This window comes from Meriones unguiculatus, chromosome 18 (genome assembly GCF_030254825.1).
Source record: "Meriones unguiculatus strain TT.TT164.6M chromosome 18, Bangor_MerUng_6.1, whole genome shotgun sequence".
Taxonomy (NCBI): Eukaryota; Metazoa; Chordata; class Mammalia; order Rodentia; family Muridae; genus Meriones; species Meriones unguiculatus.
In genome coordinates this window covers 46974757-46997861 of record NC_083365.1, presented here as the reverse complement: position 1 = coordinate 46997861, position 23105 = coordinate 46974757, and the positions used below count along the sequence as shown (strand labels likewise).

Genomic DNA, 23105 nt, shown 5'->3' with positions numbered 1-23105 from the left:
GAAGGACAGCCAAACTGTCAAAAAACGCAAGCATTTCGGTGGGGCGTGGTAGTTTATACCTGTAATCCCAGAAAAGCAGGAGGATCACCCACTAATTTGAAACTAGCCTGGGCTACATAGTGCGACTACTTCCAACTCTACAAAGCATTTTTATGTCCGCAGGGCGATTTGGCAGTATCCATCTGGGTGTAAAAAACGCCTTGGACCCTCAATTCCAACCAACCTTCTAAGTAGTCATTTACCCTGGGGAAACTCTCGCCACTTATAAAAAAACATTCACCACACTGTTTCTAATAATAGCCAGACACTGAGCGCAACGAAAGTAAACTGTAGGACACAATCAGGGAACAAAAAGAAGGGAGGCATACCTGCCAGCTAGGTAGTATCTCCAAGCCAAGCTAATGAGAAGCCAGGGTCCCTTAGCAAGGGGCAAGCACAAACAATTGTAGGTAAAATGTGCTTGCGCAAAAACAGAAGAGAGAAAAATGTGTAAGCAGATGCTTGGGGGAAAAAAATCCAAGAAGCAATTATAACAATTTTGGAAGTAATTGTAGAAGCAGAAATTATCGCATGCGTAGTAGTATCTGTCACAAGGCAACAAATGTAAAATAGCAGAAAGTTGTGTGGCGTTCCTGAGAGGCTAAGGAAGACACCTAGCCGGGTTTGACATTGCTGGCTGTAGTTCTTGGTCTGGCCACGGAATGCGAATACATTCTGGTCCTGATTTACTTCAGCGCCACCTAGTGGACATTGTTGTTTACAGCTTGTCTGGAAACCTGTGAACACTTTCCTCACCAGCAATGATTCCAGTGCCGGTATTTTGGAGTTAATGTATCCTGTCCAATCCAATAGATTGGAGATTGGAACAAGAAAAATCTAGGGACAGAATCTTCTGCCCACGTTCTTCTTCCCAACATCTAACAGAATGTGGCTGTGTGCTACACACACACACACAAACACACACACACACAGTACTGAACTCAGCATACACCCACCCACTTGAGAACTGGATGGGTGACACCAGGACCAATAGCCAATGGTACCACAGCCAAATTCCTGGCATTCCACTGAACACTGGCTTGTATCTTTTTAAAAAGGGAACTTTTAAGGTGTTTGGTTTTTTTTTTTTAATGTATTCATCTCGATGTGTGAGAGAATTGCATGAAGGTACAGGCAGAGGCCAGAGATGAAGCTACAGGGTGCTAAGACTCAAACTCTGGTCCTCTGAAAGAGTAGCAAATGTTCTCAGCCACCGAGCCATCTCTCCAATACACAGTCAACAGTATGTATCTGCACTGGAGACTTTGTCTTCCTTATTATCTGCTTCCTTTGTATTTACATGTATTTTAAAACATATTTTAAGTGTTTCATACATACTAGCATTAAATGAAAACTTACTGTGTTGCAGAATTGTGCTAAGCAAGTATCTTGGTCACAATTTATAGCCTTCAGCTTGCATGGTGTCTGGAAAATGGCAAGTGTTCAGTGTTTGTTGAGTGAAAGGTTCATGGAAGAGCTAACTAGGAACAAGACAAATGTACAAGTGACTTCACCTAAAGCAGAGAGTGGGAAGTAACAGAGAAGGACATAGGGATAATGCTTCAGGCTAGGGAGGAAACAGGTCACCTGCTACTGGAAAGATCTAAGATCAGAGAGGTGGTGGCTCACTCCTGTAGTCCTAGTATTTGGGAGGCTGAGGCAGGAGGATGGTGAGTTTGCAGACAGCTTGTTGGAGACTCTTGTCTCCAGAGAGAGGGAGGGGCATACTTTTGTTATCCTGGAGAACATTTAGAATTTTGACAGATGCTGAAGACCCAGAAAGAGAAAAAGAAAATCTTGCATGTATCAAAGTCCTGTATGAAAGAAGCAGCAACAGGAAAAGCAAACATCCTGCCACCCAGCATGGTTGAAACTGCACAGCTACACTTCTAAGTACAAAACCACACAAATTATGAGAAGCAAGAAAGTCTAAGATTGAGCTATTACAAATTTTGTAAATGGACAGACACCCTGAGCATCTTTAGTAGTAGTAATTCCCTGAATATTTGCTAAATGACTCGCTAGAGTTCTTACACCTACAGCTGCTCAAACAGTATGTTTTGTTGTATGTGTATTATATGTAATCTAGAAATGATTCACATACACAAGGAAACTGGGCATGCTTTCCCTTGAGTTAGGGGTAGCCTGAGATATATAGTGCATATTCGTTGCATAGAAAATGAGATAAATAAAATCAAGTGCCCTGGCATGCAATGAGACTTCACATATTATCAATGATAAATATATATATCTTTTTTAAAACATCGAGAAACTGGAGGTGAGAGGACTCTTATCTCAAAAACTAAATTAATAAAAATAGAGCCTACAGAGGGATGTGCCTAAGTTATACACAAATACGAAGATATTTTATTTTTATACAGATTTTAGTATTCCTAAAAGGATCATGCCCCAATCCTCTGTTTAGACAGAGATGACTATACAATACACAAAACAACCATGTTTCAGTAATTATAAATGTTATAAACAATAACTTTTTTACTTTAGGGGGAAAGATACTTTCTTTTGTAAACATAAAATTCAAAGATTAAGGTAGATTATATCTAGCTAGAAAAACAGATTATTAAATTGCATAAAGTGAAACAGAAATTACTCAGAGAGAGCAAGAGAAGGAAAACATGAAAAAGACAGCGACAGACTCAGAGGCAGCCAGTCTATCATGTGGTCAATAGGACTCCATTTTACTGTAGTCATTTTACTGAGAATGGCCTCCAGAGGCTCATATAGTTGGCTGCTTGGTCCCTAGTTAGTGGACTTTCCTAGTTGGCTTTCTCCTCTGTCTCTGTCTCTGTCTCTGTCTCTCTCTCTGTCTCTGTCTCTCTCTCTCTCTCTCTCTCTGCCTCCTACTTGTGGATCAAGATGTTCTCAGCTACTCCTGCTGCTCTGCCTTTGCTCCTCTATCACAGGCTCTAACACTCTGGAATTGTAAGGCCAGTTCAACACTTTCTTTTATAAGTTCCCTTGGTCGTCATGTTTTGACTCAGCACCAGAAAAGTAACCACAACAGAGAGAGAATGGGGGAAGAGCAATATTTGACAGAAAAGGCTAATAACTTTCCAGAACTGATGAAGGGGGCCACGGATGCAAGAATTACATACCATGTGCATTAAATGAGATGATAAGTTAATTCAGTGGCCACTCCTGGTGCAGCTCAGGTGTGCTCCTTCACGGTGGACCTGGTGCCTCTGTGAAGTGGCAGCTGAGGAGATGCCAGCACTCGCCATGGCCAACAAGAAACCCAAGGAGGGAGTCAAGAATGAGAACAACAGTCATATTAATTTGAAGGTGGTGGGAAGGCTGGTTCTGTGGTGCGGTTTAAGACTAAGAGGCCGACACCACTTCCTAAACTAAGGAAAGCCTACCGTGAATGACAGGGTTTGCCCATGAGGCAGACCAGATTCCAGTTTGATGGGCAACTGATCAGTGAAACAGACACACCTGCACAGCTGGAGATGGAGGACAAAGATACGATTGATGTGTTCCAGCAGCAGGCAGGACGTGTCTACTAAAGAGGGAACCTGCGGAATTCTTACTCCAGAATTTTGTTACAGACCAAGAATACATTCTCAGCCAGAAAGCTGCAATTTAGTTCCACACCGTGACAACGGTGGTCCAGTTTTCTCTGTTCTTTCATTCTCCTGTCCCCATGTCTTTATTGTACTTAAGGAACTGGTGGATGTGCACAAGCATATTGCTCATCTTTTCTTTTTCCTTTTTAAACCAAATGGCCAGTGTTCTGTTTTGGTTGACATTAGATGGAGATAGTCTGGGGAAAAGTACTGGTTCTGTGATAGCCTCCTATCTCCATTAGGGTCATGTTTGTTCAGCCCTTATCTTTATATTCCAGTTAGTTATTTGATCTCATTGTTTTAACCACAAAATCCTTGCATGCCTTGTTCAGCTGGAGAATTTTAATGTTTTTTTTTTTCATTTATCATTGTAAAACCAAGGACAATTTTATAACTTTTTTGTATGTAGCTGTTACATGTAGAGCAATCGATCTTTAAGTAGGGGGTAAATTCCTCTTGAACAAAATGATCCTGGATAGTTTTCCCTTCAAGTCAAGGTTCTTGTTGTTTAAATAAACTTCTTATTTAAAAAAAAAAAAGAGATAATTCAGTGTCTTCACACAGCCATGACACTATATGTGACCAATGATAATGGTTGTTTTGTTTGATTTCTTGTTTGTTTTTTGTTTTCCAAGACAGGGTTTCTCTGTGCAGTGTTGGCTGTCCTGGACTTACTTTGTAGACCAGGCTGGCCTCGAACCCAGAGAGATCCGCCTGCCTCTGCCTCCCCAAATGCTGGGAATATAGGAGTGTGCCGCCACACCAGCTGATAACGTCTTAAAAAAAGTCCTAAGAAATATGTAAAAGAATTATGACATGTAGTAAAAAAATCTAAATAATATTATCCGTTGGAATTCCTTTTATCTTTAAAAATAATGGACCATAACCACATAGGATCTATTTCTCAGAATAAAGAATAGTTCAAAAAAATAAAGAATAAAGGTATGGAGAAACTGGGATGGGATTAAGGACACGGGTCATCTTAGAAGCAGCTGCAACATGAACAACAGAAATCAGACAAAAACTACTGACCCCAGAATTCTATAACCAGCTAAGCCATCTTTCAGAAAGGGAAAAAAGTGAGCATCCTCAGACAAGCAGAGATTGAAAGTTTGTCACTAGCAGACTCTTCCCACCCCACCTCCAGGAGCTGTAACCCAGACAGAAGACTTGGGATTCCAGATGGAAATCTCAGACGCATGAGATGAGTATGTGATCAACTGAAGCAAACATTACCTGTGTAAACAAGACTTTGCAGGGTCAAAAGTGAAAGTAGACCACAAAAACAGTCAGGGATCACCAAGGATAAAGGGTCTTCAAAGGCTCTCGCAATGCTAAAGGGAAAGTCAAGACACGATTTTCTATTAAGTTGTTTGTAACTGTTATAATTTCTAGGTGAACAGCCATGAGAAAATTAGAGCATATAAGTTACAAATGAGTACAAGATGAAGAGAGGAAATAAAAAAAAATCTAAGAAAAAAGGAGAAAAATTAACCAATGTCAGAGAAACAACAAAACAGGAAAATGGGCAATCTACAGACCAAGCAAGGAAATAGCATAAGGCAATACACAAACAAGCAGTGCACATGAGATTCCTTTTTATGATGTTAGTGTCGTGGTGGGGGGTGCTGTTCCTCTGGCTTGTTTCCCTGGCAACAGGAGGCAGGAAGGCAGCATTACAAAGAATGAACAGTTGCTTGTTTACTCTTGTGTCCGTGGGAAGAAGCTCTGATTACGAGCAGTCACGATTCCTCGCACTGTACACAGTTCACAACAGAGCCATCCGGCTCATCTCAAGCCCACTGAAGAGGCGGCAGCAACCGCCAGGGAGGAGTATCAGTTTAAACAATCTCCACTGCCAGCGGCGAGGGCAGGAAACAGTTCTTCAAGGCCAAAGCCAAGTCAGGAATCCTACCGACAAACTGTGTGTGCGTCCACACAGTCTTCTGTGGCCCTACATGGCCAGGTGACAGGGACAGTGGCTGCTTGTGGGGCAATGACCAGCTCATCTGGGCTGGCTACATGGCTCCTGAGAGTGACAGAGAGAGGCATCTTCGACCTCTTGAGATTGCCTGTCAAGCACCTGCCGAATCCTCTGCATCCCTGAGAAGAAGTGAGGAACTGTCAGAACGGGGGCTGCTGGGGTCAGAAGGAGGGGCCTCGGAGGATGCTGTAGGGAGGGAGGCTGGGGCGGAGACTGCTCACCCAGGCAGAGCCGGTTCTTCTTATCTGAGAAGACCACTCGGAACCATCCGGGTTCTTTGCACTCGAAGGCCTTACCGAAGGACAGCAGCACCTTGTTGTCCAAAAACTGGCGCCAGAGCAATGCCTCCTCCTCAAAGGTGCCTTTGCGCAGGTACTGGGAGGGTGGAAGCAGCTCAGAAGGCAGGAGGCCCTCCAGCGCCCTCACCTGCCAGGTGGAGGCTTGACATTCTCGGGCACCCACACCTCCACCTCCACCCCATTTACCTTTCTCAGGTCAACCCAGATGAAGAAGCCTGCTCCACGACTCACGAAGGGGATCCCCAGGGCTCTGAGCTCCTCTGTGACATAGGTGTGGGCAGCTCTGAGCCGGGCATGGTTTTCTGGCAGGTACACCTGGCTGATCCAGTCTAAAGGGAAGATATGGAACTCGCACAGTCCTTCAGACCACTGCATTAATCTAAATGCTGAAAGATGAAAGGGCAGGACAGCCAGCACCATGGGAGTTCTTTGTCTAGATGGCTAGTACCGAGTCCTGGGTTCAGAGGGGCTGGGCGTTCAAACACTCAGTATAAAGTGCCTTTGATCCAGGTATGCAGCTGGGAGTGCCAGATCCTGGACCACAGAGAGGAGCCCAGAGTGTAAAGGCCCTCGGGATGTGAACCAAGCCAAAGGTGTCTGCAGTGATAAAGTGATACTTGGAACCACCCAGATCAAGGACCTGATCCCAGCAGGGCCTCTGACAAGACAGTGGAAAAGGCAGAGCCCAGCAGCTTCACCTCCCTGACCCATGACTGGGGGAGTACGCAGCTCTGTGGATTATGACACATTCATACACTTAGGAAAGCACACAGCCACAATCAGGACTCTGAGTGACCCTAAATGTTATCCTCATGTCATTTAGGCTCACATCACCCCCTATCCCATGACTGATACATTATCCCTCATGACAGTTTTGTCACCAAAGGTAGCCTCATGTGGCATGTAACCTTTTGATCCTAACTTCTCTTATCAGTTCTCTTATCATGTTTTTGGGGGTGTGGATGGGATATATCTGTGTGTCAACTCGTCTGTACTGTTGTTTGTACTATTTGCAGATGTGGGTGGTTATGGAAAAAAGGAGCCACTAGCATTCACTCGGAGGTTTTATTGTGACCCTCACGGTTCCCCATTTGGGGCTGTGGCTGCTGGGCCATTTGATGAGTGTGTTTATAGAAAACTGCCGAGTTGTTTTTCACTGTGGCTGAAACAACGTCTGTCCCCACCAGCAATGTAAGGTCAATAAGGTGGCTGTCCCACCTCCCTTATCAACGTGCGATAATTGACACACGTTTATTAAAAATATTTAGGCTATTAGATTGGTCCTCCTTTTCCTCACCTGAAAAACAATGAGGAACCATATAGGAATTCTTCCTAGGACCCTATGGAGGGAAATGAGGTGGACCAAAAGAGCATCTGAAAGGCTCAGTGAACAGAAACAATTATAGGAGAGCTTTGCCATCTAAAGCTTGACTTCTGGAGGCAAGAACAGATCATAGGATTCATAGAGACAGAGAGCTCCCTATATTTTCTTGGTAACTGAGGTAACTGATTTCTTTTGAAAGGATCGTAAGTTCTTTTTTTTTCTTTTTTTTTTTTCTTTTTTTTGGGTGGAGTCTCACTATGTTGCCCAGGCTAACCTAGAACTCATGGCCTCAAAGGATCCTTCTGCTTCAGCCTCCAAGTAGCTAGGAGTACAGATGCACATCACTGCATCCAAATGGCGGGCTCTCATTAACCAAGTGCTTATTTTATGCCATGGATTGTTATAACCAAATGACAGGTCATACTCAGCCTACCAGACCAGCATCATCATCAGCCCTATTCTACAGATGAGGAGCCTGAGGCTCAGGAAGATGAAGAAGTGTGCTGTGTATACAGCAAACAAGTGGCTGAGCTCAGTCTGGATTCTGAAAGGACACTCTCAGACACCACCTAAGTTCCTCCATAAGAAAGGCACCCAAGAGCCCCAACAGGTCCCATGTACATTCCAACCCCACTCCTTCAAAGCAAGGCCCTACACCCAGGCAGTTACCATGGTCCTGGAGCAGCCGTGCCACCTGGTATTGGACCAGGCCACTGAGGCCATGATAGCGGCAGAGGGAGGCCACGGCAGTAGCCACGTGCTGGTTTTCCGTGTACAGTACGCCAAAGCGAAGCCCAGACATCCCAAAGTCCTACAAGGAGAAGCATGCTAGGCCAAGGCCAGCCCTCATAGAACAAACTGATTCCACCCCCTCCCACCCAGGCTAGCCAGGAACTCACCTTGCTGGTGGCCCACATCACATGTGTCCTCCGGGGGTCAGGTAGCCTGCAGAGAAGAGAGCTTGGAGATGTAAATAACCCAGAGCCAGGAGATCACAGACATGTGAATGGATAAATAGATGGATAGACGAAACTGGGTCTCATGGTCTTTGAACCACCGGTCCCCAGACTTCCCTTAGAATAGGGGTCAACAAACAGCCTGCTGCCTATTTCTGTAACTTTATATCGGAACACAGCCAAGCTCACTGGCTCACATGTCTATGGTAGAGCTGAGGCCTGACCTCTGAGCTAGAGTAGAGCTCAAGGACCACTTCCTCAAAAAGCCTTTTCTGACCAACCCTGGGAAAGCAGGCCAAGTGGGTACCTCAAACAGACCTTCTCGTAGCAACTCGCCACCTTCGTTTCAGCACTTCTTGCCACTAGCATTGAAATATTTAGCTGTGCCTTTTTCGGCTGAGACCTTTGCCTATCTAGAAATACTGATAAATGGATGGATGGGTGGGTGGATAGATAAATAAATGAATGGGTGGATGAAGGGATGTGTGGATAAAGTGGGTGAGGGGATGGATGAATGGATGAATAGATAGATGGACTGACACAAAGACTGATGGACAGATGAAACTGGAGCTACTCTGAAGATGATGGAAACAGCAAAAGTCCAGTTTCCCAGACCCAAAGAATGCCAACGTCTCTCCTTGGAGCACTTGGGAATGTCAAGAATAATCTAAAGGTGCCTGATCTACCTGATCCTAATCTTTCCTAGCCAGAAGACCAGTGAGATCATACAGATATTCATGGAACCACCCTGGGGCAGGCCATGCCCTGTAGGCTGATCCAGATAGAGGCTGGGAAGCCATCAAACAGTCCAGAAGCTGGTAGAATCGGCTATAGTGGGGCCTCACCTTTCCAGGCTCAGGATACTGCGGTACCCAAGAGACTCTTCAAACACGGACAGCATGTAAACCTCATCCATGATCACATGCAGCTTGTGCCTGGAATGGGTAGGTGGTGGGAAGGAGAGAGCCAAAACATGCCACCCAGTGTTGAGCGACAGTATGTCAGAAACCCAGAGGACCACAGGTCTAGCCCAGGACGACCACACCAGCTTGTCCCAGGAACACCCCACTCTGGTCTACATTTTTTTCAAACAGGAAGCTGCACATATAAAGCAAAGTACTCTAGAGCTTTCAAGGCACCGCAGGGGAGTGGAGGTAACCTCGGGGCCTCCGTGGTGGGCTGGAGACAAATGGACTCAAATTCATGCCTGGTCTCACTCTTGATTGGGCCACTCTGAGGCTCTGTCAAGCAGGGATGATAATAACAGTGTCCATTTTTCATGGGGCTGCTGCCAGAACAACAGATACCGCACAAAGTGCTCTGCTGGGAAAATGGCCCCATCAGTAAAGTGAGGCCTCGAAAGCACGAAGACCCAAGTTTGACACCCAGAAGCTGCTTACAAAACATAAAATGAAATTAAAAAGCCCGGAGGCATGTGCTAGTAATCCCAGTGCTGGGGAAACAAATCCAAGTGGATCCCTGAGCCGGTTCACTGGTCAGACAGCCTCTCACATGTGACAGCTCCAGACCAGAGAAAACCTTTCTCAAAAACAACATAGAAGGCATCTAAGGAACAACCTCTGCCCTCCACACTTACACACACATGAACACAGCTAAACATATAAACAAACAAATAATAAAATGTTCACTGTGGTGCTTGGCCCTAGAGCGCTACAGCTGGTGTTTTAAGACAAGGAGACCCTAAAGCAGGTAGTAGCCCTCAGTGAGCTCAGAAGGTATAAGGAATTGCCCAAAACCACATCAGAACCCTGTCTGCCCACTGTGTGGGGTGGGCGGAGCTCACCTCATGGCAAATCCCAGGAACTCCTGCAGCTCTTCAGGGGAGTAGATGTCACCCAGAGGGTTCTGGGGGTTGATGAGGATGAGACCTTTGACCTGGACACCCTGAAACCATCCAGGGGGTGTTTCAGTGCCCTCCCCACAGACAGAGCCTCACGGTCCCCTGGGTGAGGCTGGTAGCTTCCCAGGGAAGCACGGCAAGAAGTGAGTGGGACGGAGAATTACATCAGCTGTGTCGTGCCAACCATGGAAAGAAAACAGGCAGGGAACAGGGAAATGTGCCCAGCTGCTGGCCGAGAGGGTGCTTGTGTAGGAAGAATTCTAAATGGAAGTTGAGAACTTTCACAGTTCCTGCAGTGCGCACTTGACAGCCTGAATGACAAAGGTAAAACGCCCTGAAGTGTTCAGAGGATGAAAATGGGTGGAAAGCAAGCCCAGGAACTTGGGTCTCTGCCTTTCTTAGGGAATCCCTCCAAAGCAGCAGGATGACCCCTCAAACTGCCAAAGAAACTCACTAAATTATACATTTCCGGGGTCCACATTTGACCCTGAAACTGAAACAAAAGGACTGGGGGGGGGTTCTTTTTTAATTAGCATACTGTGGTGGTTTGAATTAGAATGACCCCCCTAGGCTCCTATGTTTGAATGCTTGGTCTTCAGAGGAACTGTTTGGGAAGGATGGTGGAGATGTGGCCTCATTGGGAGAGGTGTGTCACTCAGGGTGGGTTTGGAGGCTTCAAAAGTACAGTGTCTCCCTGCCTGCTTTGGGCAGATCAGGATGTAAAGCTCTCAGCTACCGCTCCAGCACCATACCTCTCTGCTTCTTGCCATGATGGTCATAGGCAACCCTCTAAAACTGTAAGCAAATCCCAATTAAATGCTTTATTTTAAGGAGTTACCTTAAAATAAATGCTCGTGGTGATTCTTCACAGCAATAAAACAGTAACTAAGACACATACATTTGTTTAAAACAATGGTGGGCTTCACTCTTATCATTTCTATACACATGCATATGTGCATAGATTTTATATATATAATGGCCTTTGATCATATCCCAACACTTCCTGTTACCCTTTCTTGTGAGGGGGAAGTTTCTAAGGAAGCTCCCACAGACATAGGATTCTGCCTGATGGCCCCTCCCATGACGGTTTCATAATCCCTCCTCATTCGTCTCTATCAGTGTTGCAAGCCCAGTTCCCATGAGATGAAGGGTCAAGCCGCTGCTGAGACCCACCCACTCCCAGCCCTGGATTTGTCTGAATCTCCAGACCTCAGAATTAACTCCTTGCAGGGCCATCTCTAGCTTCTCAACGGTGAGCTGGAAGGGACGCGTATTCAGTCCAGTTACCTGGGAAGAGACCCACCAAAGTCAGGACTCAAATTCAGTGATGCCCCCACCCCCAACCCTAAATTTGAACTCTTGGGCCTTTGCTCTCCTTCATCTTCAGTCTCCTGGGTAGAGCCTCTGGAAAATGGAAAGGGCCGCTTCCCTTCCTGCCTTCTGCCCTACCCTTATCACTCAGAATTCTTGTAGAGGCATCAAGGCTTCCCTGAGGACTTCTAAGACCTAAGCTCCCCTCTTTCCATCCCCTCATTTCTGGGGGAGGTCCTTGGCTTTTTCTTGGATCCAGGATCTTAGAACCTGTGGCTTGGAGCTTCCAGGGAACCCAGGCAGAGGTGTCCATGTGACAACAGAAGGCTGCAATTTCATTCCACAGCAGCCCCAAAGCCCCTGATACAGGCTGCCTTCGTGCCCACCCACAGACTTAGACCCAGGCAACCCTTGCATACAGGAAGATGCAGGCACTCTTACCTTGCTGTCCAGGTAGACGTAGGCCAGTCGGATGTTGCCATAGAGATAGACATGCTGTGTGATGGCTCCATAGTAAGGGGTGGGGATCAAGAAAGCATCTAGGGGAAGGTATAGGCAGCCTATTGGCCTCTGGCTTGGATATACCAGACCCCATCATGAGCCCTACTACCCTTCCAAGCCTCCATCATCTCTGGGAAACATTTGGAGCATATCCTTCCTATCAACTCCCAACATCTTAAAGTTTGGATCCCATAAGATCAAGCTCCCTCACTTGGGACAGAGGTCACATTCAGACAAATCCACTATAAGGTGAAAATATTTAAAAATAACCCACCTCCTGAATATCCTAGCTTAGCAACCTGTAACAGGGGAGGGTATAGGTGTTGACCTAAGCTCTCATGGCTGCCCGCAGGTGGAATAGAGGAGCTCACTGTCATTATCCATCAAGGAAATGCTGCATCACAAGGCACTAGCCAGAAAAGCTGCCACAACTCAAAACTCCTAAGGCCAGGGATGTGGCTCAATAGGTTGAGGGCTTGCCTTGCACACATGAAGCCCTGGGTTCTATCCTCGGCACCACATAAACCGGGCACCGCACCCATAATCCCAGCTCTCAGGAGTTGGGGACAGGAGGATCAGAAGTTCAAGGTCATCCTCAGATACATAGTGAGTTCACGAAAGGCTACCCTGGGTTACATGAGACCCTGTCTAGAATAGAGGAGGTGGAGAGAGTGGAGAGACAGCTCAGCAGCTGCAAGCACCAGCTGCTCTTCCAGAGAACCTGGGTTCGATTACCAGCACCCACAGGATGGCACACACTGGTTGCAACTCCAGTTCCAGGGGATCCAATGCTCCACTGTGGCCTCCACAGGCACACACAAAGATATATCCAGGCAAAACAGCCATAGACATAAAATAAAGATTATTCTAAGTAAAGATTTATTTAAAAGTAAAGAGAAACCAAAACAGAGTTGCTATTGAATTTGCAGTTTTCTCAGCATTGTAAGCTGAAAGCCCCTATCCATCCACTGTGAGGTGGGGCCCTCTGCTAACACCAACCATGTCTGCTGTGCTAAACAGCCTCACCAGCATGCTCTGAGGTAAGCACTGTTGTCAGCCTAACTTTATAGATCCAGGACATGGAACTTGTCCTAGAATGGGTAAGAAATTGTTTATCGTATTCTCACAACAGATCTTCCTTTAGGGTTCAAGTGCTGGTGACTGCTTCTGTTTGTGTGACTTTGAAAAGTGACTTAACCTCTTGGCCTCAGTCTACTCACCTGTAAAATGGAGCCAATCAAAAAAACCCACTTCATAGGGGTGCTATGTAAAGCCACATGACCTCGCCTGGAATACAGTGTGTGGAGACTGCATGTGGCCAGTGTTGATCTATCATTTAGTCTATCGTGAGCAGGCCTCTGTTCCTGGCCACAAGCACACTGCTTCTTACAGCAGGCTGTCTACTCAATAGCCATTTAGATTTCCTTTCTTGCTAAGAGAAAAGTAGGGGAGGTGGTCGGGTGTTTGTTTTTGTTTGTTTGAAAGAGGACCAGCGATATATTCAAGTCAGGCCTTCCCCAGCCATGGGGTGTACCAGTTTGGTTTATGCCAACACTGGCTCCTTTAGGCCCCTTTGCCAAGGTTTAGGTTTACAAGTAGTCTCAATGCCCTGTCCTGACAGAAGAAAGACTGGCTTGTTGGAACTTTCTCTTCCTGCTGTAAGACATGGTGTCATATGACAATGGCTTGATGAACATCAAGGACTTACAGAGAGAAAGCAGGACCCTGAACCCACATGGAACCTCCCCGAGAACAGCTGCCCCTGGATGTCTGGTCAAGCCACTCACTCAAGGCTCCTGTAGTCTCCTATATTCTATCACAGCTGATGGCATCCTGAGGCAGCTCTGATGCCAGTCAACTGGGGCCGCAGCTCAGCACAGGCCTGGTACAAAGCTGAGGGAGCGGGGCATGGAGTCCACTTACCTCCTGCCTCACACAGCACTGTGGCCAGAGCAGAAAAGAGAGAGGCACCGCCATTCAGGACAACCACCTGGACTTGACAGGAGATGAGAATGCCTCTGTCAGGGGACAGAGAAGAGCAAGGACCACAGGAAGGGCCAAGCCCCTCCCAAGTTTCCTGGGGATCCATCCTTACAGAGGTCTCTCCTGGTTCCCAGCCAAGCTTATTTCTGGAGTCCCTGCTCTTAATCGAGTGAACGAGAGACAAAACTGGTCATGCTAAGGGTCTCTCTAAAAGGTGGGGAAGCCAAGAGGGACCAGGACAATGGAGTTGGGAGTCAAGACTAAGTGAGAGGCAGACCCCAAGAACCCCCACTTTGACCCTTAACCCCAGGAAATGTGTGACTCACATTCTCTGGTTTGAGGGGTGCCGGGCTTTTACAGTAGAAAGACAAGAACCTTGCCACTTCTTCCCGGAGGCTAAAAGGACAGATTAATGATGTGTGACAGCTGTCAAAGGATTCTCAGCCCAGTCCACTCCAGGGCCCCTTTGGGAACCTACAGGTGGCTGGTTACCATTGCCCCATCCTCCCTTCCCAAGACATGAATGTGGTAGGCAAACACCCTCCCCTATCCAGCCACAAAGCATTCACTCTCTGAAGTTCTAGGACACCCAGCCACACCTAACCAGGAGGCTTCAGGGGATGAAACTAACAATACATAGATCCAGCCGATAATGATAATAATAAACATTATTATAACAGGCACTGTTACCACGGCTCTTACTGAGCTTCAACATTACAAAACTGTTATTTGGCAACTGTTCCATGGTGACTATAATTACTATCATTCCCATTTTACAAACAAACAAACTGAGGTTTAAGAGAATTGAATCCGTTGCTGGTTAAGTGGCAGAGTCCTTGCTCAAGCCCAGGGATCACTATCTTGATGACCATTTTCTAAGAATATGAACTTTGGAGCACATCTTGGGTCAGGCCCAGTGTTCTAATGCCTTAGAACAGTGCCTGACCCCAGGAAATATTCAGTGTACAGCACAGTCGGTATCATCCTGGCCCATCTTCAGTAGACCTTTCTTCCAGTTACACCAATCAGAAATGTGCCCTGGTAGTGCTGTACCTCCCGGAGGACCAACATCACGCCGTGCTGCGACACACCGGCCTGCGGCAACTACTTACAACAGATGTCCCCTCCAGTCAGGGTACTGCAGCAGGGATGGTTCCACATGAAGCATGTCATTCTGCGCCAGCTGGGAACGCATAGGAAAAGCAGCAAGGCTGAAGGCTGGCAATATCGCCTGCCTCCAGATGGCACTAGGCCCTTGGTCACCTAGGGTTTCTCCTGCTTCCCAGAGAAACTGTGAAAGGAGTACAGGACAGCACTCCCAGGCCCATTTCACAGATACGCCAACCAAGGCTCACGAAGTGAAGGCAGGGCCACCGGGCTAGCAAATGGGAGAGCTAAAACCACATCCACAACTTTTGACTCCAGCTCTCAATTCAACAAAAGTCAGAGGGGCGGGTGCAGAGGTAGCAGTGGGAGGTGTCACTGCTCAGCCTTCCCGGAGGTCAGAGGAGGCTCCAGCACTGGGTGATGTCAATTTGGCCTTGACTTCAACTTGGGGTGGGGGGGAGTCATGTCTCAGGACACTGTCCCCTGCAGGCTCAACTCAATCGTGCCCTTTGTGTATGGTGACAAATTGTAGACCATCCCTTGTATAACCAGGTACTGGATTAGTAGCAATAGAGCATTGTGGGCCAATAACATAGTGTCCTTGGGTAGGGTGAGGAGGGCAGAAGAATTGGAATCACCTACTTCTCCATGCCTGTGTCCAGCCATTCCCCTCCCTCCTGTCACCCCTTAGAGCTGGTCCAACATGAAGCCACTGGTATTCTGTGACTACTGAGCACTTACTAGGTGGCTAATCAGTATTCATAGACATCAATAACTGTATATTTATTACTGGCTGAAATGGTCATATTTTAGATAGATCTATATTAGGTAAATAAAATACTAAAACCAATTTTAGTTATTTTAGCTTTTGTTGACTTGAGGCATCTGATAAAATTTTAAGAAGTCTGATGAAATATTAAGGAATTTTGTAAGCTGGATTAGAAACAGCCTGGCCTGGCAGGTAACCAGCTATACCAGAGACTAAAGCAGGAGGACTGCGAATCCAAGGCCTAGCTGGATTGCAGAAAAAAGTTCAAGATCAGCCTAGGAAACTTAAACCTTATCTCAAAATAAAGAGTTAAGACGGCAGAGGGTGTAGTTTGGCTTGCGTAGACTGTGTAAGTGCTAGGTTCAATCTCCAGCAAAAAATAAAATAAAATTATAGACTAGGGATCGATATAGTTCTGTTGGCAGACTGGGTACAAAAGGTGATGGAGAGGGAGGGGAGGAAAGGGAGAGGAGAGTGGAGTTGTTCCCAAGGCAGATTTGGAATCCATGTCTCCCAGCCCTTAAGCCAGGGCCACCAAGGCATACAGTAAGCTACTGTGGCAAAGGATTTTCAGGTGCCGGTGATGGCAGCCTGGTACTCACCCACCTGGAGCTGGTGATGCCAGCCCCTGTACTCACCCGCCAGGACAGAAGATCAAAGCAGAGTTTGTTCTCACTGGTGCCCAGGTTAATAATGCCCTGCAGACAAAGGGTAGAGGCAGGGTGAGCTTGACAGGGGAATGCCAATGAAGAGCCCAAGGAGCCCACAGACAGCAAATCTACCCTCTCATCACGCCTCCTTGTCTTTGCTCAAGCTGGGCCCTCACTAGGCTTTAAAATCCCATCTCCACTCTCCGACACTGTCTAAATACCATCTCTGGCAAGAAGCTTTCCCGCACACCCCGCTTGGAAGGGCTCTTTGCTTCTTGGAGGCCAACAGAAAACCACTCAATTTCTGCCCCATGCCACAGGGATCAGGGTAGAGTTCCCTGCTGATAACTAGCTCCCTGAAGGCAGATTTGTGACTACTGTGTCTCCACAGAAACATTTATAGAACAAAAAACAAAAAAAAACAAACAAAAAATGCATACTGTAAATCATAGTCTGCTAGGAACAAAAAACAAGAATGGCAGTGTTCAATGGACCCTCCCGTGCCAGGAGACCCTGCTAACAGGACACAGCATTTGATTGCCACCCCATAAGGTGTTATTCCTAATGGGAGGTGCCAACTCCTGACCCCTGCCTTATGTGGGCAGTAAAGGAAGCAGGAAAGACAAAACAACCTGAATGAGCTGAGAGTTAAAAAATAAAAGATGGGGGGGAGGGGGCTGGAGAGATGGCTCAGTGGTTAAGAGCACTGGCTGCTCTTCCAGAGGCCCTGAGTTCAAGCTCAAGCAACCACATGGTGGCTCACAATCATCTATAATGAGATTGGGTGCCCTCTTGTGGTGGGCAGGTGTACATGCAGACAGAACGTTGTATACATAAAAAAGTAAATAAATCTTTAAAAGTAAATAAATACAAGAAGATGAAAGGCAATACTCGCCACCCCTAGGAAAGAAATGGGTTCCTCCAATCAGCCAACCCAACTGCAAATTCTAATGGCTCTACAGTCACAGCACATCCAGCCGCCCACTCATTACACTATACTGCTGAAACCCCAGACTAAATCACCATTCTTCCAGAGCACTGCAATAGCTCCTCGCCTCCTCTCCTGTCCGCTTCCTCGTCTGTCACTGGGTCTTCGTGTGGAAGTCCAAGATGTCTTTAAAAGACATTGCACCATACATGCTGCTCCTCTCCTGAACGCTTCCTACCTCACTCTGTCTACAAAAAGAACACCCACCATGTCCCATGAGGCTCTACAGTATCCATAGCTTTTCTGACCCCATCACCCACCAGTCTGGCTGTTCCACAGCCCATTAGTCACTTTGCCGTCTCTTGATCTGACCCAGCATAGTTCTCGTACATAGGCCTTTGTCCAAGCTGTTCTCACAGCTGCATGGCCCCTGGTGGTGGGTCGCCTCTCCCATGGCATTCTGCCTAGTGACTGAATCTGCTAACCGCTTCTGATGAGAAGAGCATGCAAAAGTGACGGGCCATCACTTCTAAAGTTAGGTCATAAAAGTGTATGGCTTCTACCGTGGGTACTCACAGGTCTCTCATTGTCTTGGGTCATCTGCCCTGGAGTGAGCTAGCTGCCATACCTGAGGCAGTCCTCATGGAAAAGTCCACGTGCACAGGAGCAGATGCCCACCAGGAGCCACATAAGTGAGCTTGGAGATGGAGCCTCTCACCTGTCCGTGCTCCACCAACCAGCCAAGCTTTCAGGTGAGACCAGAGGACCAGCTTCAGGGAACCGGGACAGGAACCCCTGGTGTGAAGATGCCACCAGGAGTCCTGAACCCTAGCAACTGGGAAATGTTTGCTACTTAAGCTGCTGAGGTTTGGGGTGATCTGTTACAGCAATGGATAACTAAAGCAAGCTCTCACTTTTTTTTCCAAGCCTCTGTTCTAATGTCACCTGAGTAGAGTTGCCTTCTGCTATCCCGTCAAATAGCAACATTTCCAGCCCGCCATCATCCTCTATGCACCTCACCCTGTCTTCATTTTCTCTGCAGTACCTTTCAGTAAATGGTGTGTGTGTGTGTGTGTGTGTTGTTTGTCTCAACTAAGACATAAATACATAGGGCAGGATTTGAGTTTTACTCACAGCTATGACCAGCCAGTGTCTAGAATAGTCGCTGATACCTGGTGGACGCTCAACAGATCAGAACTATTAATAGGGGCTACTGTGCACCTCTTTGGCCTGCCAAACTATTATGTATAACAGATTATGATAATCAAGGTGGACGATATTAATAATAGCAGCCACTATTTATCAAGTGTACTATATGACAAGCACTGTTAATGTCACATCCCTGATCCCACTTAATGTTGACTCTTACGAGCAGACATTACCAGCCCATCTCAGAGACAAATTTTAATCCAGTAACACGGCTACTCTGATCACATTCAAAGACCTTCTGTGTCTGTGTGATCCAGCTAGAATGCAGACATGGCACACACCTTTAATCCCTCTGGCTGGAGTACAGGCACATCGTTAGTTAGTACACATCTGTAACTCCAAACAATGAAGGTAAAGTTAGTTTGTAGAAGGAAGCACCAGTGTTTGAAAGTGTTGTCTAATTGAGAGCAGACAAAGTGACAAATCAGATAATGATCTGACAGAATAGGATATGCCCAACTCTCACAAGAAGAAAGAGGAAAGAGAAGCTAGTTGAGAGAGCAACACAGCGGGAGAGGGAGAAAAGGCAGTTTTACTGGGAGAGTTTTACAGAGAGAGGTTGAAGAGAGAGCAAGTTAGAACACAGGTGAAAAGAGAAAAAGCCAGGGAATGAGAAGGATTCAAAAAATTAGAATAGATTGCTAGAGTTAATCTGAGGCCAAGCAGAGCTATTCAGTCAGAAGCTGAGAGAGACCAGTTTGAATCAGTCAGCTTGGAGGAGAGTTTGAACGAGAACAGCTAAGCTGAACCAGCCAGCCAGAGTTCAAAAAGAACTAGAAAGGGTGAGCTTATTCAGCAGTAAGTCTCAGAGGCTGAAAACATTTTAGTCCTAGATGAGGGTCTATGGAGGCTAGAAGCTTCAATGACTAGGCCTAGGTTGGAGACAACCTTACATCAGATAAGTAAAAGTTACTTTTACATGAACTGTCTATAGAGCAGACATTGCCAGCCCTCTTGGAACCTGAGGAGCATAACTCCAACCCAGCAAGAGCAAGCTAGGTGCTAGCTGCCCTATGATTAGTTTGCGCTTGAGTCCCAGTGGGGGAGGGGTCTTCACTCACATTGGGGTTCTTGTCCTCGTCATACTCATCCATGTGGTAGGTCCTGTAGCCCTCCTCAGCTGAGTCCCAGAACCATTTGATGACTCTTCCTCTAGAGGACAGGCAGGAGCTGTCAGAGGTAAACATGGCGGTGGGGTCACCCACTCCATAGAGTTTGGGCTGCTTCTGGTCTGTTTTTCTGAGGCATTCTCCTTGCAGACCATCATCACAGCCACCTTCCATGTCCTGAGTGGAGGCTGAGCTTGAAGAGGTAGTAGGTGCGATAGATTCCTTATGAGAAACAGGGAACATCTGCCAAAACACAAATGCACAGGCCTGCTGAAGGGCTTTTGTTCATGCTTTGTGTGTGTGTGGTGTGAGTGTGTGTGTGTGGTGGATGTGCGTCTGTCTGGGTATGGGCCCAAGAACAACCTCTGGTATTGTTCTAGGAGCTGTCCACCTTGTTTTTTGAGGCAGGGTCTCTCACTAGGCCCTGGTGCTGGCATTAGATCAGACTAACTAGCCAGTCCAAAGACCTGCCTGTCTCCATCTCCCCAGCTATGGAATTACGAGCGTGCACATCTGGCTATTTTATGTGGGTTCTGGGGATAAAACACAGGTCTTCATGACTGCAAGGCAAGAAATGCATTTTACCAACTTCCCAGCCTGCCTTCGTTCATTCGTTTGTTCTTTCCTTTCTTTCTTCCTTCCTTCCTTTCTTCTTTCCTTTTCTTGTTTTTCCCCCCTATGGTTGCCCAATGCTGGCCTTGAACCCTTGAGCTCAAGTGATCCTTTCTCAGCCTTCCTAGTAGGTGGAACTAAGGTGATCTTCATCACACAGACAGCCCCTCATCTTGCAAGCTTATGTACTCATCCCTTGTGTTCCTATTTAGTGAAACACTTCAGCGAACAAAATCTGTTGAGGGTCCATGAGTACAAACCCTGCCTGCTACATATAAATAACTTTTTCTACTGTAGCTTTCGCTTGCTCCATTTTGACTTTTTTTTTCTCATTCTGAAGCCTCAGTGGGCCACCAACGATCTTCCCCTGCCTTGCTCTTCTCAATTTTAAAACACCAGGCCATTTCCCAAGCAGAAGACTGCCATGGTCCGGGACCGCTTGTGTGACAGGTAGTCTGGCGCAGATGGTGATGGGAATTGGCCAGGGGGGAGGAGGGGGGAAATTGGTGCCTCACCTGTGCTCTGGTGGGGCCCATAACCACCTCAAAGGGCAACAGTGATAAAGCACTCAGCAAATTCTGGCTAGTGGCCAAAAGTCTGAAATGAGTCACTATCACAAATGCTCTCTGATTTCCCTGTTTTAAGGTACAAGTCTTACTTGGCGGATGGCTGATGGGGACACAGAAACTGCCCCGCAGTTTAATTTTGCTTTGCAAATCTTGGGGTCCTCCCCAAGGTAGCGGGACTTCGGCAGAGCACACCCTCTGCTCCACCGACAGCCCAGGCCTGAGGAAGGGCACCACGGAGCTCAGCTCGTGGTCTAGATCCAGGCGCAGTCAGAATCCAGCAGGAGCGCAAGGCAGTGCTTGGGATATCAATCCAGCCTGGTGATCTTGCCAGCCCAGCGCTCGCAACCAATACACAGTGGTCGACTGGGCCTGCCCGGTTTTCCAGACCCAGGAAGCAAAAGTGACTGCACTCAGGACTTCCAGACCCAAGGGCAGGAAGCGATCAGAAGCACCGGGCAGAGAAGCCTGCCCCTTCGGCAGGCACAGTGGGAGATAGCACCTACTTTGGATCTCGGGATTCACTCGCGGTATTCTCAGGACTGCACTTCCGGGACTCTGGGGAAGCCTGACCCCTGGCGACCAGGCGGGGACACAGGAGAGGAGCCTGTGCCCTGCTTCCAGAGTCCGGATGTGGAAGCTCTGGGGTTCAGCACTTCACAGCCTGCCAGAAACTGGAGTCTGCACTCTGAAGAGGAAGGGACTCGGAGATGGAGATCTTGGCCAAGACAAGACCACGCCCACCCACCCCCTCTCTTCTCTCATTGGCTTGAGCTCAGATCCCTCTAGCATTTCAGACACCCTTGGTCAGAGCCCTTGGAGGGATGAAAGTTTCTTCCCTAGTTAGAAGACAACCAGGGCTCTGTTACAGAGAGAAACACAGTCTCGAAAAACAAAAGAAAAAAAAGCATCCTCTTAAAACTCCGTTCCTCCAGAGAGTCACCAACCTGCGCAAGTGAACTCCCCGCCACGCATTTGCAAAGGCTTTTTTCTCTCAACCCCAGGAAATTCTTAGTTGGAGGGGAAAAAGATTTACAAAAGAAAAATAGAAATTTATCGATATGTATAGTTATATGGCCGCATAAACACGTGGGAATGAATAGCTCTTAAAGGGGCGCTTCTTTGAATTCCAGTCTATACAGAACAGATTTTTAGAGATGTGAGAAGACGAAGGATACAAAGTTCAATCCCTGGTGCCAGAAAACCAAAGCAAGCAGGCAGCAAGTCCTAAGTAGTTGTCATTGTGTGACTCCCAGAGGTTTGCTAAAATGAGTGCAAATACCAAACCAAATGACTCCACCTCTTAATTACGCAAGGAAACAACATCCGGTCTAGAACAAATAGACCTAGACTGATAAGTAACGTATCCATGAAAATATAATACTATCACTTATAAGCTTCCCAAACTGGATCAGGAACCTCTGGTCTAGGTAACTCAACAATGGCCATGCTCACGAAGGAGACACTGAGAACCAGTGAGTGCTAAGTGAGCAAGGTGAGATGCCTCCGTAGTTCCAATCTGTCACTGAAGGTGTGGTGGTTTGAATGAGAATGGCACCCGTAGGATTGTATTTTTCAATATCTGATCCCTAGTTGGTAGACCCTTAAAGGACTAGGAAGTGTGTTTTTGTTGGCAAATGTGTGTCACTGGGGGTGGCCTCTGAGGTTTCAAAAGCCCATGCCAGGCCCAGTCTCTCTCTCCTTTCTGGCTGCAGATCACGTAAGCTCTTAACTACTGCTCCAGCACCAGGTCTACCTGTCACTTTCTTTTGTTGCCTGGGGTTGAGGGGAGAAAGGGGAAGAGAAGGACCTATGGGCCTGGTGACATGTACCCATAATCCTAGCACTGGGGAAGCTGAGGCAAGATATGAGTTCAAAGCCAGCCTTGGTGGTATAGAAAGGCAAAGAGAGGTAAAAAGAAATGGGGCCAACCTGTTCTCAGGGGAGAGTGTGTGGCAGAAATCCACATGACTAATCAAAACTATCAACAAGTACTAGAAGCTTTTCCATCCTCCACAAAAGGTTTTGACTCTGTTCTGTGCATTTCCCCGCCTCCAGTAGGCAAGAGCTTCACAGAAATACAGGTGGGTGCAATTTGAACAGTGGGAAGTGTTGATAATGAGTCCAGTTCTGGGAGCTGGGGTTTGTGCTCCAAAAACTCTGCAATTCATATGTGAAGTCTTCATCCCTAAAGTGACTGCAGTAGCGGGTGGGACCCTTGGGAAGTCATGAAAGCAGAGGGAGCCCCAGCCCTCCAGTCATGTGAGGTTACAGAGGAAAGATGGGCCCCACCAGATACTTATCAGGTTC

General features: G+C 47.1%; 1 protein-coding gene and 1 pseudogene across 3 annotated transcripts; one reads left to right on the top strand and one right to left on the bottom strand.

The window, feature by feature from the left end:
• The first annotated feature begins 3279 nt into the window (after positions 1–3279).
• Positions 3280–3566, top strand: LOC110540473 (small ubiquitin-related modifier 2-like; annotated as a pseudogene).
• Positions 3567–4995: 1429 nt separating this feature from the next.
• Accs (1-aminocyclopropane-1-carboxylate synthase homolog (inactive)) lies at positions 4996–21504 on the bottom strand. 3 transcript variants are annotated; one of them, XM_021627399.2, is made up of 15 exons: positions 21302–21503; positions 19570–19860; positions 16360–16419; positions 14958–15028; positions 14172–14241; positions 13786–13852; positions 11803–11900; positions 11260–11337; positions 9994–10094; positions 9035–9124; positions 8133–8178; positions 7903–8044; positions 6096–6238; positions 5832–5985; positions 4996–5729 (listed from the first exon to the last, which is right to left on the bottom strand). In XM_021627399.2, exons 2-15 carry the CDS (start codon positions 19858–19860, stop codon positions 5632–5634), a joined length of 1509 nt encoding a protein of 502 aa, XP_021483074.1. In that variant the 5' UTR covers positions 21302–21503; the 3' UTR covers positions 4996–5631. The 3 variants fall into 3 exon arrangements, with proteins under 3 accessions (XP_021483074.1, XP_021483083.1, XP_060227398.1); XM_021627408.2 differs by lacking the exon at positions 21302–21503 and adding an exon at positions 20888–21289; XM_060371415.1 differs by lacking the exon at positions 9035–9124 and having other exon boundaries at positions 21302–21504.
• Between the last annotated feature and the right edge of the window lie 1601 nt (positions 21505–23105).

Coding starts and splice junctions, on each gene's coding strand:
- Accs (XM_021627399.2), bottom strand. CDS start 19,860: ATGTTCCCTGTTTCTCATAAGGAATCTATCGCACCTACTACCTCTTCA. Junction 11,338..11,802: donor ACGTCTACCTGGACAGCAAG/GTAAGAGTGCCT, acceptor GTCTCTTCCCAG/GTAACTGGACTGAATACGCG. Junction 9,125..9,993: donor TTCCTGGGATTTGCCATGAG/GTGAGCTCCGCC, acceptor TACCCATTCCAG/GCACAAGCTGCATGTGATCA.